Source organism: Poecilia mexicana, unplaced genomic scaffold, assembly GCF_051168715.1.
Source record: "Poecilia mexicana isolate PSO_F unplaced genomic scaffold, ASM5116871v1 scaffold_18, whole genome shotgun sequence".
Classification (NCBI taxonomy): domain Eukaryota; kingdom Metazoa; phylum Chordata; class Actinopteri; order Cyprinodontiformes; family Poeciliidae; genus Poecilia; species Poecilia mexicana.
The window spans coordinates 12,561,830-12,577,775 of NW_028263387.1; the positions used below are offsets into that span (position 1 = coordinate 12,561,830).

The 15,946-nt window shown below is 40.8% G+C and overlaps 1 protein-coding gene across 3 annotated transcripts in view; it reads right to left on the bottom strand.

Annotated features, from left to right (window-relative positions):
• arap2 (ArfGAP with RhoGAP domain, ankyrin repeat and PH domain 2) overlaps positions 1-15,946 on the bottom strand; it is a 131,129-nt gene that overhangs the window by 62,898 nt on the left and 52,285 nt on the right. For all 3 annotated transcript variants that reach the window (XM_014996748.2, XM_014996747.2, XM_014996749.2), the window contains exons 12-15: positions 12,310-12,509; positions 6,608-6,693; positions 6,237-6,419; positions 1,070-1,244 (exon numbers count right to left, since the gene is read on the bottom strand). In XM_014996748.2, the coding sequence (XP_014852234.2) occupies positions 1,070-1,244; positions 6,237-6,419; positions 6,608-6,693; positions 12,310-12,509 (644 nt within the window). The remainder of the gene's footprint in view (positions 1-1,069; positions 1,245-6,236; positions 6,420-6,607; positions 6,694-12,309; positions 12,510-15,946) is intronic.

Consider the following 15,946-nt stretch of genomic DNA (forward strand, 5'->3'; position numbering starts at 1 on the left):
GCTCTCATCACGGGGACCCCGTGTGGAAGTGCGCGAATAAAACACACACATCAGGAGGAAGCCACGTCTGTGCCGTGCCGACCGAACAGGAGGTGGGTAATACAAAGGAGTGTTGGGGGGGTAGGTAGGACAGAGACAGGAACATGGAGACAGACCTTTAAACTTAAATCTCCCTTGCTTCAAATTTGTGGGTTTTTATGGCCCTCGTTTTCTATTCACAGCAAACACACACACACACACACACACACACACACACACACACACACACACACACACACACACACACACAAAGAATAGTGCTGTGAATGTACCAACACGAACAGCAGTGAAAACAAGTTTGCAACATGACTGCCTTGTTAACAAATCAAGAATACAAAATGTGTGTGCCATCAGAAGTGGTAGACGACAAACTTAAACTTTTAGTTCCGAGATCTTTTTACGGATTCATAACACCACATACATTCTTTTTTTTTTTTTTTCTTTTTTTTCCCCTTCACAGGTTTTGTCAGGAGAACACATCAGCTATTCTGCTTCCCAGCCGCATTTTGTGCCCCAGCATCTCCCCCGAGTTAAATAGTGACCCTGGAAAAACTTTTTTTTTTGCGTCAAGTTTAACTCTTGGTTTAGCCACCATCTATGGGATCCGTTCGGGGATAATGCCAGCACAGGATGTAACATTTCCTCACTAAACCACAATACCTGAATTTAAAAAAAATGGAATAAAAAAAAAAACCTAGCAAATAAATAAATGATCAGACCATTTTAAAGTATAAATATTAAGGTTTACCAGGAAATAAATGCCGAGTCTTTTAGGAGGATGGACGGATAAAGAGATGGACACATGTATGCTTTCTTATGAAACCAATATAATAAGCTCCCTAGTTGGTCAGAGCAACTATTTTTTTTTTTGAATTCCCATATTTATTAGGCAGACAAATAAAGGTATGCCGTCATTTATGCGTACACGGTTATCTTCTCCAACACTCATCGAGTCAGTGCTGGTACAGATGGGGTAGAAACCTTCGAGTTTTAATGGAATGTCAAGTACAATTTCAAAACCGCAGCCTACCAGATAGCTTATTCTGATGCAGGAACTCCATCTGTAGCTTCTGCCCGGCACGCTGAGCCAAGAGGTACGGAGTGGAGTAGACCGGATCTCCGGTGGCGCACATGACGTCCGCCCCGCTGAACACCAACTCCATGGTCTGCAGCACGTCAGACGACACCACGGCCGCACACAGTGCCTGTTCACACGAAAAGAGTCTCGATTAGAAGAAATTATCCATTTAAAAGTTCTGCAGTGGTACCGATAGATTATTCCTCATTGAAATGTTTTCACAGCTCACCTTGTAAGCGAGTCTAAAAAGATTCCAAATCAACGGGTCCAATAAAACTAAACTACACGCATTTCCTTGAGACTGATCTTTATTTTGCAATTGAACTATTACATTATTTGCCTACCTGACTTAATAATATAACGGTAAATCAGTGTGGTTAGCTGGGATTTTAAGAAGCTGTCTATGGAAAGGGAAGCATATCCTTGTTCCCGTGTAGGTGGAACAGCTCGCCGTTTTAGTGTGTGGGTCTGCGACGGAACGCCTGGTTGATGGAGGACAAAGAGTCTATAAAGCGGCAACAGAAAACCACATAAAGTTTGAAATTAAGTTTCCTGCGCCGATCTCAAAAGAGAAGTAAAAATATGATCAAACTTTAATACAGCCTGTGGGAATCATTAAAGCTCTGATCCCGGCGAAAAGAAGCAATATAGCAAATAAGAACAGTACAAATGGGCCATTTTAACTATAATGAAACGCACAATTTCCGAGAGGAAAAATACAGAAATAATGATGTGAAAAACAATGAAGGGAGCAACAGGAAAGCAGCAGACTTCATTAAGGAACAGAGTATAAAGCATGTGGAATTCCTTCTGTGTGTGGAAGAATATATGGAGCTTGAATCTGAGGAATATACCAACAGCAGCAAGGAGGCAAATGAGAGATGTCTCTTCCCCACTGACCTCCATAAATATGTAATATTGATAAAATGCACAATTTTACTCACTTCTAACTCAGCAAACAGGAGAAAATGTACAGAATACATGAACATACAAAATGTTTTTGTTTTTTTTTATTGATAGATCAATCCCAAATATTTTCATATTTTATCACCATTTAATTTTATGTGCACTACAATATCCTCTCAATTGTTACATTATCAGCTAGCGCAGTTTGCTTTCACACTGCAATGTGTCAAACAAACCAAACAATTTGAGTAACTTGTTTACCCCCTTCACCTGTGGTGGCACTGCACCAAGGACCACTCAAGCATAACCACCTCTTAAAGGGACAGCATTAAGTCAAATGTAGTTTTTTGAGCTTCATATCACGTACCTGGAGTGTTGCTTTGATTATTCCTCTCCCTCATACAAGTAGCAGCAGCAGCAATTAGCAACACCAGGTGGAACTGAGCATTTGCTGAACTCATCATACAAACTACTTTCCGATGTTGTTTATCGCTTGATAGAGGAATGTTATTGTGACAACGTAGCAAAGAAGACGTACCGAAGCTGGAGTGTTGGAAAGAGCAAGAGCTTCGTAACGCCCAATTTCGAAGCGTTACATTTCAAGGCAAAATTTCTTGGATTAGTATAAGCAGCGTTTTATTTAACAGTTATTTGATTGCTGTTGTTGAGAATAAAGAATTCTATGTTTTCCTTCGATCGCTTTTAGCTAGCAAAGCTAAAGCTAAAGGAAATGACATGTTAGGAAAAATCCTCAAAGCTAAGGTTAGAAGATATGACACATTAGGGCGTAGCTTGGATAGAGGCCAACAAAGGGGATCACAAACTGTTTTTAGGTGCCATTTTGTTCTGTTAGCCCTTAAGTATAGCATGGACTATGGGCCAGCTGTAACTTGGTGTTAATAAATGGAATTCATGAATTCAACTCACCGACTCTTCCTCAGCCTCATACATCAATAACTTAACATGGAGAATGGAGAATTCTTTGGAATATACGCAACACTGTCACTTTAAGAAGACACTGAATGCAACATCCTTCTTTACAAAATGTAAACAGAAACTGGAGCGGCGTCAGATTTTAGGGGAAGTAGGATTTTCCTTTCGTCTTTGGCGAAAGACCACGAGTCATTTCTGCTGGATTCCTGTTTCTTTCGGCTGGATTTAATCAGAATGCCCAGCACAATAGTCTCCTTCCTGCCTTTGGACTGGAATCCAGTTCACTTGCCATTCACATATGCATTCAAACCGCATCAGAGTTCATTTCAACCGATCTGGGATCTTGGTCCAGAGTTAGCTATTTTTTGGTTCACATCAGAGGTTGATGGTGCATCTACACCTCTCCAAAAAAAAAAACAAAAAAAAACGGACATTCAAGGCAAACAAAAGTTTGATCAGAGTGGACTAAACTGAGCTGGCGTGGATGCACCGAACACCTTCACTGATATCTGTACATTTTCTGAACATCAAAGTAAGGTAGCTTAAGTGCACAGTAGGTGGAATGTCTGGGCAGGTAGACGGTTTGTTAAAAGGAGTTACTTTTTTTCCTCACATTGATTGAGCTAAGATTAGCAGATAAAAGGAGCTAAAGAATACAGTCTGATCCAGGGAGATATTTTCTGGCTCCGTCTGTCTCTTTCCATCTGTGCAGTCAATTGATGTGACATTGTGCTCAATGACCTGTGACAAAGTAGATCAACAGAGGAGTCGAGTGGCAAATGGCGGAATTTCAACTAACAACTTCGCCTTTCATCGCGCTCGTGGCCGAGGCAGTGGGCTGAATCGATCTGCCACAAACAAGCAATATCTGTCTGAATGCGAGGGGGGCGGTGAGGCCGTGCATACAGACACGCAGACAAAAGTCCCCCCCCCCCGTCAATAAGACCCACCCACCCACGCACACAGGGGCGCCCTCTTCATGGAGATAAAGGTGTCTCTGCGCTCTGCTTCTGCAAACACTGATTCATCTTCATCAGCTCGAAGACAACAAGCAAAATTAATTCTGTCTTTATCTCTTTCGCTCACACACAACAGGACGGGGTTGGATGTTGGCTAACCAGTCCCATGCAGCCCGGCCTTATTCTGTATCGTCTCTGGAAATGACCTTCCGTGTCACAGCAATTACTGTAGCCACCAGAGACGGCGAGTGTGAGCGAGTGCGTGTGTGTGTGTGTGTGTGCGCAAAGTGATATTAGAAGCTCCTCTGACACCCCATCTCTAGGTCATGTGGTCTGCGGAGACTCCGTGGAGGTCAATGGGATAAGAGCTCCTAACGGCGAACATGAGACTAAGAAGGACTACGAAAGAATGGGATGGAGAAAGCACGTTTGGAGCCGAACAGGGTATAAAACATGACTGTCTCAGAGTATGCTTTGTTTTTTTTTTTTGTTTTTTTTTTTGTAGGGTGCTTATAACTTACTCGTGAAAATTCCAGACCCTACCAGACTTGAATTGTTGTTTCTTATATTTATCAGAGTTCAGTTAACGTATGACATATAGAAATCAGGCTTTACATACGCAACCTAAAAAAAAAAATAAAAAAAAAAACCAGTGAGGTAAAGATAACTCTAAAAAACAACAACAAAAAAAACACCATTTTCTTTGCACATGCTGAACCAGACCTGAAAAATGGTTCAAACAAATTAAACTCAAACCTAGTCTGTAGGAACCATTATCTTACCAGAGCCAACTTTGTGTTTCCACAGCTTTGTGAATGCTGTGACCCTTAAGCATGAAAAAAGAAATCATTCTTTTTAAACTAATTCTAAAACTGCATGAAAGTCACTGAAGATGTGGCGCTATCGTCTTCATCCCACAGAATCCTCCCAGAGGAGCAGGTTTTATATAGCATTAAGTGCTTCATATTCATGCTAGCAGTAAGTAAATGTGACACGTAAGTGGAACAACTTGTCCAGTGAGATTAGACTCAGTGTCCTTGTTTGTGGCGCTTTTTTTTTCTTTCCTTTTTTACATAACTACTGTATTAATATGAGTATATGAGTTTTTATATTGTTTGTCCAAAAATAGGTTAGGTCTAATAACAGTGTCATATTAAAAGAAAAACTTATTGCATATAAACAAATGTATGTCATCCAAGCAGGCTCTGAGGCTATTCTTCATATAATGAACAAATAATTTAGAATTTTACCCAAACAGTTTTTAGAAACAAAATTCTACTAAAATTGCACAAGTTATGAAGGATAACTTGGACATTGGTGGAGTATTAGGGACTGATTTCCTTCTAAAGGAAGCCTTTGATTAACCATGAGAGCATTATTGGAAAGTTATTCTAATGTAACCCTTTTTTTTTAAGCCTAATGTGACGAAATGTATGAAAAAACATGTCAGAGAAATGGAGAATAGCATGTTAATATAGGTGATACATTTCCAGATGACTGATATGACACATGGTGTCTCTCAGGTCTCTGCACTAGGTCCTCTGCTTTTTACTCTTTATAACGACTTTTTGGAAATGTTTCCATCACATGTTAGTAGTCAGACGTATGCAGATGGCAATGGATAGCATGCAAAAAAAACAAAGAAATGCATTCTGACACCATAAAGCCCCAACACAAATGGGCAAAACAAAGGGCCAGTGCTGCAGAGTGATGAAAAAAAAGGTAGTATCACTATTAGGACACAATGATACTTAGCAAGTCTGTATGGATTGTATGAGACGCAGCATAGGAAGACAGAAGACGGCAAACATAACCACACACTTTCACCGTTTCTCCAATGTCGTTGCTGAGTTTGTTCATCGTCTGACACTCACAGTGAAGTACGGCAGCACAAATGTGCCCACACATGCATTCGTCCTCACACTCTGCAGAAGCTTAAAAATAAAAATAACATTTTTTTGTTGAAGACCCTAATTCACTTTTACACTTAGCTTTGCTGGTTAACCTTTTCCCTGTTTTCTTTCTGCTCATCGCCCCGCTTCCCTCAACATTTCCATGTCCCGGTCTGCAGTAGAAAACAATGCCAGCGGATTGATCTGCGAATGTTTTATCAAATTTTGCAAGATTTATGGTTAAACAACCATATCGCCTAAACAACAAAATAGGAAAAACAAAGTAAATTCGTCACGGAATGTTTTTTGCTTAATATGCAAACTGAGGAGAAGAACGGGACTTAACCAGAGCATCAGAAAGCACATATAAAATTGCATGCAGCTGCTGCCTGTAGTTTGTTCTCTGCTGCATTCCCACGAAGCGCTTACCTTATTGAGTTCCTCCAGGTCAGTAAAGTCCTCCAGGACCTTCCTGTACTTCCTTTCTCTGTACTTCCGGCGCATGAACGTGGCACGCTGCTCAGTCGAGGCCCTGCTGTGAAGCTCCTCCTCTAAGGGGAGGTTAGCGGCCCAGAAACTGTTAGCATTCTGGTTCCCCACCTCCAGGAAAAGCTGCAAGATGAACAAGCATTTTGTTTCGATGCGAACTGCTAGTAGAGGTCTCATTACTATGTGGGAGCTCTTTATTTGGACAAAAGTTTGTTTTTGTTGTGTATTCCTGTTAAACAGTATGCACTGCTACAGCAAGGGAAAACTTTTAGAATTTTTTTTTTCAGTGATAGTTTCACGAGTTAAAATACCTCCACAAGTTCATTGCTCCAGATGCTGCTGTCCAGCTTTAAGCTCCGCACCTTCGACAAACTTGGTCCCAGGGACCGGTGCTGCCCTGGCAAAAAAAACAAAAAACAAAAAAGGTGACACACAATTATTAATGCAAACAGACAGACGAGCTCATAAAAACCTTTTATATGTCTGAAATATGCGCCGAGAATATTGTGGTGCCAGGCTATCCCTTAGTTCCCGAGGAGTTCACATAAAAGTACAAAATTATTAGACGCATATATGCACAACAATCTGCTCAGCGTGCACAAACATGCTGCCAGTGATGGAGTAAACAATAAACAGGCAGTTACAAGACGGAGAAAACGGAGCATGACTGCGAGCTCATTCTCTCACTCACAACACAACATATTTAGTCCCCTCAGCTCCCCTAATTGGAAATGAAAGCAGAGAATGAGGACCATTAATTGCTAATGAATCATGAGTAATTCATTGTGTTTGTTGGTCGGCCTGTTTATTTGGGTGAGCTGGGTGGGGGGGGGGGGGGGGGGGGCTTCTGGGGTTGCTTGTGGCCAAAGACGGAGCGGACATGCATAATACATTACGCATGCCGTATGTGTGACTGTGAATTATTGTCCTGTGAGTAACGGTGGATAATTTTAGATTTAGATTTGGCATGATCTCATTACTGTCTCCTATTCAGAAGTGGAGCAGCTGTGAATGAAAATGAGGGGCTGTGAGCTGTGACAGGACATCTTGACACAGTTCTGGATGGCACAGGCTGAAAAAAAATGAAGACTTTAAATTATTCGTCACTTCACAGTTTTAGTCGCGAGACATTTTTCGATAACTAGTCCTCGGTGTTGGCGTCGCTTCCGTTTATTAGACCGAGAAGATGTATGGAGGAAGCAACACGAGGCTAATTTCTTCCGAATGAATGTTGGCGATATAATCTCATGTATTGATCAATTAGATACACAATCATTACCTTAGTAATACTCTAGGTGGTTAAATCGGCTTTAATTAGACACAATCCAACCAAACGCCTTTTGATGCCATCGTCATGATTCCGACAGACTAAACAACTTTTACTCTCGCAACATTTAGATGGAACATATAGGCTAAGAAGGTCCGGTCTGAATGATCAACCTCAAAACGTAAAATAAATAAATAAATAAATAAACGTAAGATATCCACTGACATTGAGTGTTTAGAAGTAGTTCCAAGAGGTACAATGATCCCAAACACATTAAAAGTGGCTTTGGGGAGGATTAGGCTGACATTAAGAACGGCCTTCTCAAAGCCCCGGCATCAACACTGGTGAAAATTCATGGGCCCACGTCTGTGCCAGGTAATCAATTTAAATGAATTAATCCCATTCTGCCAAGAAGAGTGCTCAAGCGTCCAACCAACCAGAGTTATGCCAAAAGTTTACCGACGGCTGGAAGTGTGTGACTGAAGTGTTAGTTTCTAAAAACGCATTCACACAAATATTAGTGGGGGTGTAATTACAGTTTTGAGCTTGAATGTAGAGGCTTTTCCCTGTGTGGAGATAAAAGATGAGTGTAGTGTATTAAAACGGACTAAGTGAACATTTCTGACGATTACAACAGAAATTATAGGTAGATGATTCAGGGTTAAACAGGTTGTTCGATACGACTTGAAAAGTTGAAATAAAACTCTGAGCGGGCTTTCTGATCCGCAACTTGAAAAATAAGATCTTTACGGTTGGCTTTTGTCACTCTAACCTGTGAAGGGCTGAAGCCATTTTACTCATGAAGCCGCCTGCACTGCAACATCAGTGCACCATCCACTGGGCCGTGCAACACCACAGGACCATTTTCACGTGTGTAAAGTTAATGAAGCTGAAATAAAGCGTGCACGGGCCTCAGGGTAAGCTGCGAGATCCCTCTGTATAAAAGGCTGAGTGTAAATGTCTTCATCTTTCCCACGGAACCAAAGCAACACAGAGCAGACGGCCACCTCCGAGGATTTCACCTCCCATCAGAAACTTTCATACGGATTCGTGCAACAGAACAGAACAGGCAGCGAGTTTAAGGCTTTTGCACTTTCAGTGGGCGACAAGGGGCGAGTTGGCAAACGGATAAACCCGGGATTATCTTGGCAGCTATTGAGTATTATTGAGTAAGGACATGTTTATGAGCTACCTTGTGGTTTGTTGAAATTACGTATCAGCGTAGCAGTGCGAAACTCTTTAATTAGCACCGTCTCCACTGGAGAAGTTGTGTTGAAACGTGGTGGTGGGTGAAAAAGATGAAAGCTCAAATTCATCCTTAGGGGAGAGCGGGGGGTTGGCAAAGAATAAGTTGAGTAATACTTTCACCTTAAATGCAGAATTCCCTACAATGTAACTTTTTGTTTATTTCATTTTGTACTTAAAAATATTTGGGGAATTTACTTATGGCTGGTCTGAAAATTGCAAATCCCATTTAAAGGTTTTTGAAAAATGTGTGCATTTAATACTTGTAGACCAAATAAAAAAGCAATAAGCGACAGAAGTAGCTGTTGAGTCAAGAGTCCCAAGCTCGGCATCGGTGAAGTAGTATCTTGCGCTAAATTTCTGAGAACCAGCAGCATTCGAGAGGGCAGCAGCGGGCGTAACAATCCTACGGTGTCCAAGCAGCAGCAGAAGTTATCCAAGAAAAGTGTGACAGGCTATTTATTTCCTAAAAAACAAGCATCGGGAATAATCACAGATTCACAACTTGTAGTAAATCTGTAAACTATGACAAAAATACTCCAGTAGTAAACTCTTCAACATCAAAGAGTGAAGTTACACACCATTAGGATTCACTCCATCACAAAAGGGGAAAGTCAATCTTGTATCATTTTTTCCCCATTAGCTCTCTCATTACTTCTTGCTTCTCCCTCTTGTTCGGTGACTCTCTCGTTTTGTTTTTGTCCGTAACAATAAAGTTTAAGAGGCCTAATTAAAAGCATGAGCAGGCATTGGTATTCCAAACAGACCACAGAATAATTTCAGGAGACCGGGGCCGCTTCCTTTAACTGCAAATATCCCTCCTTGCTCTCCGCGTGTCGACAAAATGTAATATTAAACACCTCTGCAAATGAAACCATTTAGAAGTGTTTGAAAGAAGATGTTGGCTATCTGATGTGTAGCAATTACACGGGCGAGGTGAAGAATCGCATTAAGTATGACAGGAAGAAATCTGGAGCTGGAAAGAGGGATGTGTCCACTCCGACCGGCTCTCTCTCTCTCTCTCTAATCGTGTTTAGCAGGTCAAGTAGCAGTCTGGGATCCCCCAAGTTCTTGCACATAATCTTTCTTGTCATTTCATCTGAATTATCTGGCATTGCCAAACAGATTAGAGAGTCCACAGGCCAGACACCAACTCCCATAAGTGGCTTATCACCTGAGATCTTATTCCCCAAAACACCCCCGGGGGTCAGATTACATGTCGGCAGAGGCCGAAGAGCTCACATTTACAGAGAATAGGTGAGAGGAAGCTTGAATGTGTTTTCAGTGCACAGGACTCCGATTCGTTCTGAAACTACCGTACATGACATTTTTCAGAAGATTACTGAAATTTTCTCAATATTTCTGTGGCGCCAATTTAATATTTTTTTTAAAATAACTTTGGAAGAGTTTTAATGGACTTAAAAATAACTTGCTTTACATGGCAAATGGGGGGAAAAAATGTAAAACACCGATTAGTCTGTCTAGAAATCATTATATGAAATGCAATGTAGAAACTTCTAGTTTTTATATTTCAACATTTCAGAAGTCCATGTTTCAAAAATGAAGCATTATTTAACCTAAAAAGTGTTTGATCCTGTGATTAGTGCATACAAATTCAATATGTATTTCTGTGGCATCAATTTAATCTTTTGGTAAAGCGTGTTTTTATTGTTTTTGCACCTTCCAGAATTTCTGGTAAACATACTTAAAATACAATAATATTTTACCTTTAATTTGAGTTAAGTGAGAAGATGAACAATCCTACTCAAAGGAAGAAATGACTGTTTTAGCAAAATCACACGCCACAATTATTGGCATCTCTAACAATCCCAACTGTTTTGATTTCTCACGTTGATCAGAGTGTCTCTGAGAAGACATAATTGTCTTTTTCCCTGGGTTTTAAAAATGACATCACCGAGGCCCATTTCTATTAGCTATAATACAAAAACTAGAAAAAAAAAAAGCAGGAAGAAAAAAAAACCGGAGAACATGTTATGCAAGCACTACAAACAGATTGATGCTCATAATTTAGGAAATGACTAGAGTAAAGTAATTGCTCATGTAAACCTGTTCAAATTGATAGTTAAAGTACAAAATTTAAAACTTTTAAAACAACCAGGCTGGAGAAGAAAAGTTTATCTTACCAGATCAAGCAGTAAAAAAAAAAAGAAATTTGCATAGCCATCTGTTGGAGGACTGCAGCAAAGAGTACCATCTTAGGGTCATTAAGTCTCCATAACTACAACTTATTTTAAGTGCTTTATTCACATCTTAGCCAACAACTGTGGAGGGCACTATTAAGTACCCCACTCCTTCAATTGCACGTATTTACTTTGTTGCTCATTATCCCGGTTAAGATGAAGATACGAGGTGGTGAGAAGGGAGGTCTTCACCTACAGCGACCTACAACGGCTACACTCGAGTTTTACGTAGGAGGATTTCTACATTGTTTTATTTCACTGTGTTGGACTGCATGTTGTTTGTCAGCTTGTGGGCCACTAGCCAGCATATGTTTGTCTTCACCTGGGTGCATGAAGAGAATATGGAAATCCACTTTCTGCCATTAAACAAAAAGTACCTGTTGACCTCAGAAAAAGTTTGTCAAGTTATTTAACAATGAAATAAATTATGAATTCAAAGTGAAAGTTGCACTAGGCTGCCTTAAAAATGAGCTAGCAGTAGGAGTGAGCTATTAGACACACAGGTCAATCAAAAATGCTCTAGTCTAGTAACCGAACAGTCATGTTTTGTGCTGTGGGAGGAGCACAAAGTACCTGAGGAGAACCCACCAAGAAAAAAAACAACAACAAAAAACATACAAACTCCATGCAGAAAGACCCCAGGTCTGGATTTGAACCTTCTTGTTGCAAAGCAACAGTGCTACCATCTTCACCAGTCAAGTATTGACATATTACATTTCATTTTATACATTTTTTTTTAAAAGGGGAAGTATTATGTAAAATCTACTTTATTGAGTTCTATATCATGCTGGATGTTTGATTCTTGATTGCATGTCTGAGAAATCCCTTTGGCTTACACAAAGTTCAGTCTCGCAGAGAACGCCTTCCTCAATCAGCTCCTCTAGACTAGCAGCAGCAGCAATTAGCAAACACCTGGTGGAACTGTGAGTCTGCTGAGCTCCATCGTGAGAACTACTTCTCCGTACAAAGCCCCAAAGAATGTTTGTAAAATGGCATAACGGAGAAGGATTGTTGTGTTGACATGCTGAAGGTCGAGCGTCGGAAAGAACCAGAACTTCTTAAAGAGACGGAGGCCAATTTCAGGGCATCAAATTAAAGAAGTCAAGTCTGTTTTAAGTCATGTTGGAGATATTACGCATTTTTATAACGACTGGAGGTAACACAGTTACTTGATCGTGCTATAAAATGGCACTATGTCCCTGGAAGAAACCTCCCCTTCATGTCTACATGAAATCTTAATTCTAGTAGTGGTGAAGATAAAGAACATGCGAAAGGTTTGGTCCATAAGCGTGCCTCTTACCTGCACACTTCTTGCAGATGACCACACCCAGATTGACCGACGCCCACTCCGGCTGCGACTCGCCGCAGTCGGCACAACTCCTGTTGGCCTCGTTGAACCAGATCTTCTCCGCCACTTCGTAGTCGTAGAGCGTCTCCGCGATTGATTCTTTGATTGCCTCAAACCACTCCTCCTTCTCCCGTTCCGAGTCTGCCACAAAGCTGCAACGATCAATTCTTTTCTTTAGCCCTGACCCCAACACATAACCTCACAAATATCGATTTGATTTGAGACAGCAATTAAACAACATAGTAGCCACTAGCAGAATGACAGGGAGTGGTGCTTGCGTATGCTGTGTGTGTGTGTGTGTGCGTGTGTGTGTGTGTGTGCGCGTGTGTGTGCGTGTGTGTAAACAGTATTTTGGGGCAGCTTCAGGAGGCAGTTGCTAAGTGTGGACGTCTCTGTGTGATTGCGATAGATTAGGTGAAAGTGATAGAAGCAATGGAGGGGGGCACGTAAATCAATCTGTCTCAGCATTTAACTCGACAAATCTATAAAGTTCTAATGTAGCACATTTCTCACGTTTCTTTTAGGATGTTATTGCAACGTGGAGGTGAGCAAAACCGAGAGCCGTTAAACAGTTACATTAAATCAAACTGATAAGAAAATGAATAAGCATGCAAACATAGGAGGTATGAAATCAGTGTGTGTGATGACTCAGCTTTTAGGGGTTGCAGACAAACAGACAAGCAGTGAGAACAGAGAGAAATATAAAACAGAGAGAGAAGAGACCGAGAGCATGAATGAAAGAAGCACTTAGAGGGGAGAAATGGAACCACAGATCTCCATGGTAACCTGGCACCCGGTGCAAAGAAAGACGAAGAGTGTGAAGGGGAAGGAGGGGTGTCTGTTTATGGGTGGAGGGGGGGAGCAAGTGGAGGTGGGGATTTCGCCTGAGGCTGGGGATGTGGGGCTGGGGGTCAACCTCACCCAAGCAACCCACCAAAGATCGATAGGTTGATTGGGTTCAGCCGTCCTGTGCCCACTGGCCTCTACCCAGGAGAAGACTGCTCAACTACAGCAATGTGCGCCTGAAAACCGAAGAGGGGGCACAGAGCTCTAAGAAGTAATTATCTGGGACACTATAAATGCTGAAAGTAATCTAAGAGTTCAGTGAATGCCGACACTTAGCCAGTTAGACACACAAATCCCTCTCTGACTACGAGAAGGCAGCGGTTCCCATTTTAGGAAATCTCTCTTGTTCTTTTCGTAACAGAGAGTAGCTTTCTCTGCATTAAAGCATGTAGAGTTTTGCAAAGGGTTGCAATAGTATGGATAATTATTATTGATTTAGTAATATTTCTTAGTATTTTTGTAGCTACATGAACAACGATCGTCAATCTTAGTTGCAGAAACCTCGATCGATCAGAAGTGACGCGTTAATGTTAGATGTAAAAACAAACAAGAATCCTTTTACTGAAAAGCTTTTAAAGCAGATGTGCACATAGAGAATGTGTCAGTTTTAAAGTACACAGATTATTATGTTATTTTTTGCCATCATTCTACTTTTAAAGTAACACTGGAGACTTTCCATGTCTCATGAATTAACTGGTTTATTCTTTTACTGACAGACATGCTAACTCACACAGACTGATGCAGGCTTTTGCTTTAAGATACAGTTAGCGTAGCGGTACAAAGTGGTGGAAGACGTAACAGTTCTAAAACCATCTTTCCCTGCAGAATGTCATGTCTGAAAAGTAACAGGAGCCTGACAAGCTAATGTTATCTCGCGAATTAACACGTTTATTTATATTCCCCCATTTGCTAGCCTGTTTATTTTGCCAACAGACATGCTAACTCTTGTTGCTTGTCGTCACCTTAAGAAGGTGTAGGCTACATATAGGTGGAAGAGGCATCGGTCCTAAAGTAAATGTGCTCATTGCACAGAATTTTCTGCCAGTTTATCTTTGAAAAGTAACACTGTAAACCCGAGAAACGTTAGCTTGTTAATTAGCCAGAATACCCGTATCAAACTGTGTATTTTTAAAGTAAACTTGCTCATGGCAAAAAATATCCAAGCTTTAATTGGCTTTACACAAAAATGTTCACAGTTCAACTTGTCTTTGCCTTCATACATTTCATCTGGCGCTGTCATATGACCAAGAATGAGAACAGAACAGCTTTTCCTCGCTGCCACGACCTATCTGACCATTTTAATAACATTTTGGTTTAATCTAATTTACCATTCTGCCCCTGAGAAAAAAATTAATTACAGAAGATCTTTATCAGAAAATACTGGAACAACCTTTAAAAACATAAAAAAGAGAAGAAACTCTTCAACTTCACTTCTAGCTGCTCATAAACTGATTGCATTAATTGTATAGTAACTTCCATGGATGTGGTACTAGATGGTGTACAACACCCTCTTCAGAAAAGTAAGGTAATCAATTAAAGGACGGTGGCAATTAACCAATTGCCACCTGTCTCCACAAGCTCAATCAGAAGGAGGGATTGATGCAAATCAGCGACTCAATGCAATTAGCCGAGTCTCCTTAGATAAACTAACAACTGACATCACAAGCTGAGTTGATCTTAGTGTTATAAATAGAATCATAGTGGAAACTGACTGAATTAAATTTTTGCATTCACGCTTATATTCACAGACAAATAAAAATGTCTAATTTATTCTTGGAAACAGTGGCTTTTACATTTTAATAAAAAAAACAACCAAATGGCAATTTCACAGCAGAACAAGTTACAAAGTGGTGAGAGAACTGGGGAGACATTTGGTTTACAGGTACACCACAAGTAACTAAATGTCCCGTCGCTGTCGGTACCGAGAAGCTGAACAGTTTTCCCTTTTCCGATGTGTTTTAGTTGCAGCTGTGTTCAACATTCTTCAATGACAAGACAACATCCTAACAGACCTATGTAATGCAAAGTGTGAAGGCTTTTCGCGTTTCTGCATACAGGTGTTTGTGAACGCAGACACAGATGGGAAAACTTTGATGTATTGAAAAGTCGTCCTTTATCTTTAAAAGACGACAAAATCAGCAGTGTAGTAGTAAATCAGTCTTGCCAACAGCAACCGTTAAATAGATGTTTTCCGGTCCAAACAGAAGTTGTTGTTTTTTTTTGTTTCATCTAAACTTAAATGTCTTTGGGTTCGTGAAACTTTCCACCGACCATGAAGTTTTCTTGTTTTGCCCTAAAAAGTCGGCTGCCGCATTCCCCACCTCGGACAGAACACTTTGTCCACTAAAAGGCTGCAAAACAATGGAAAAGCCAAAGTGAGTCTCCACAGCTTAAAGCGATTAGATGAGTTTCTCTCTAATCCCTACCTTGAGCAGGTGGGAGAACGCTCGCAGGGCCACCAATCGATTCGATCCACAAACACAATCGCGTCAAGAGTAAAACCCTTTTAGCAATGACCTTATCAAAACTATTCTGCAGACGCACGCTAATTGTGTTCCCACCCCCACGCCCCCATCCCTTTTCTTCTGGTACAATTACGACTAGTGTGTTAACGAAGCAACCGTACAACGACGGGAGTATTAAGGTAGCTGCCACAAATAGATCGATCAGATACACAATACAGCTAGGAGCACAAGGCCAAAAAGAAAAAAAAAAATCTTTACACGTGAAAAAAAAAAGGGGG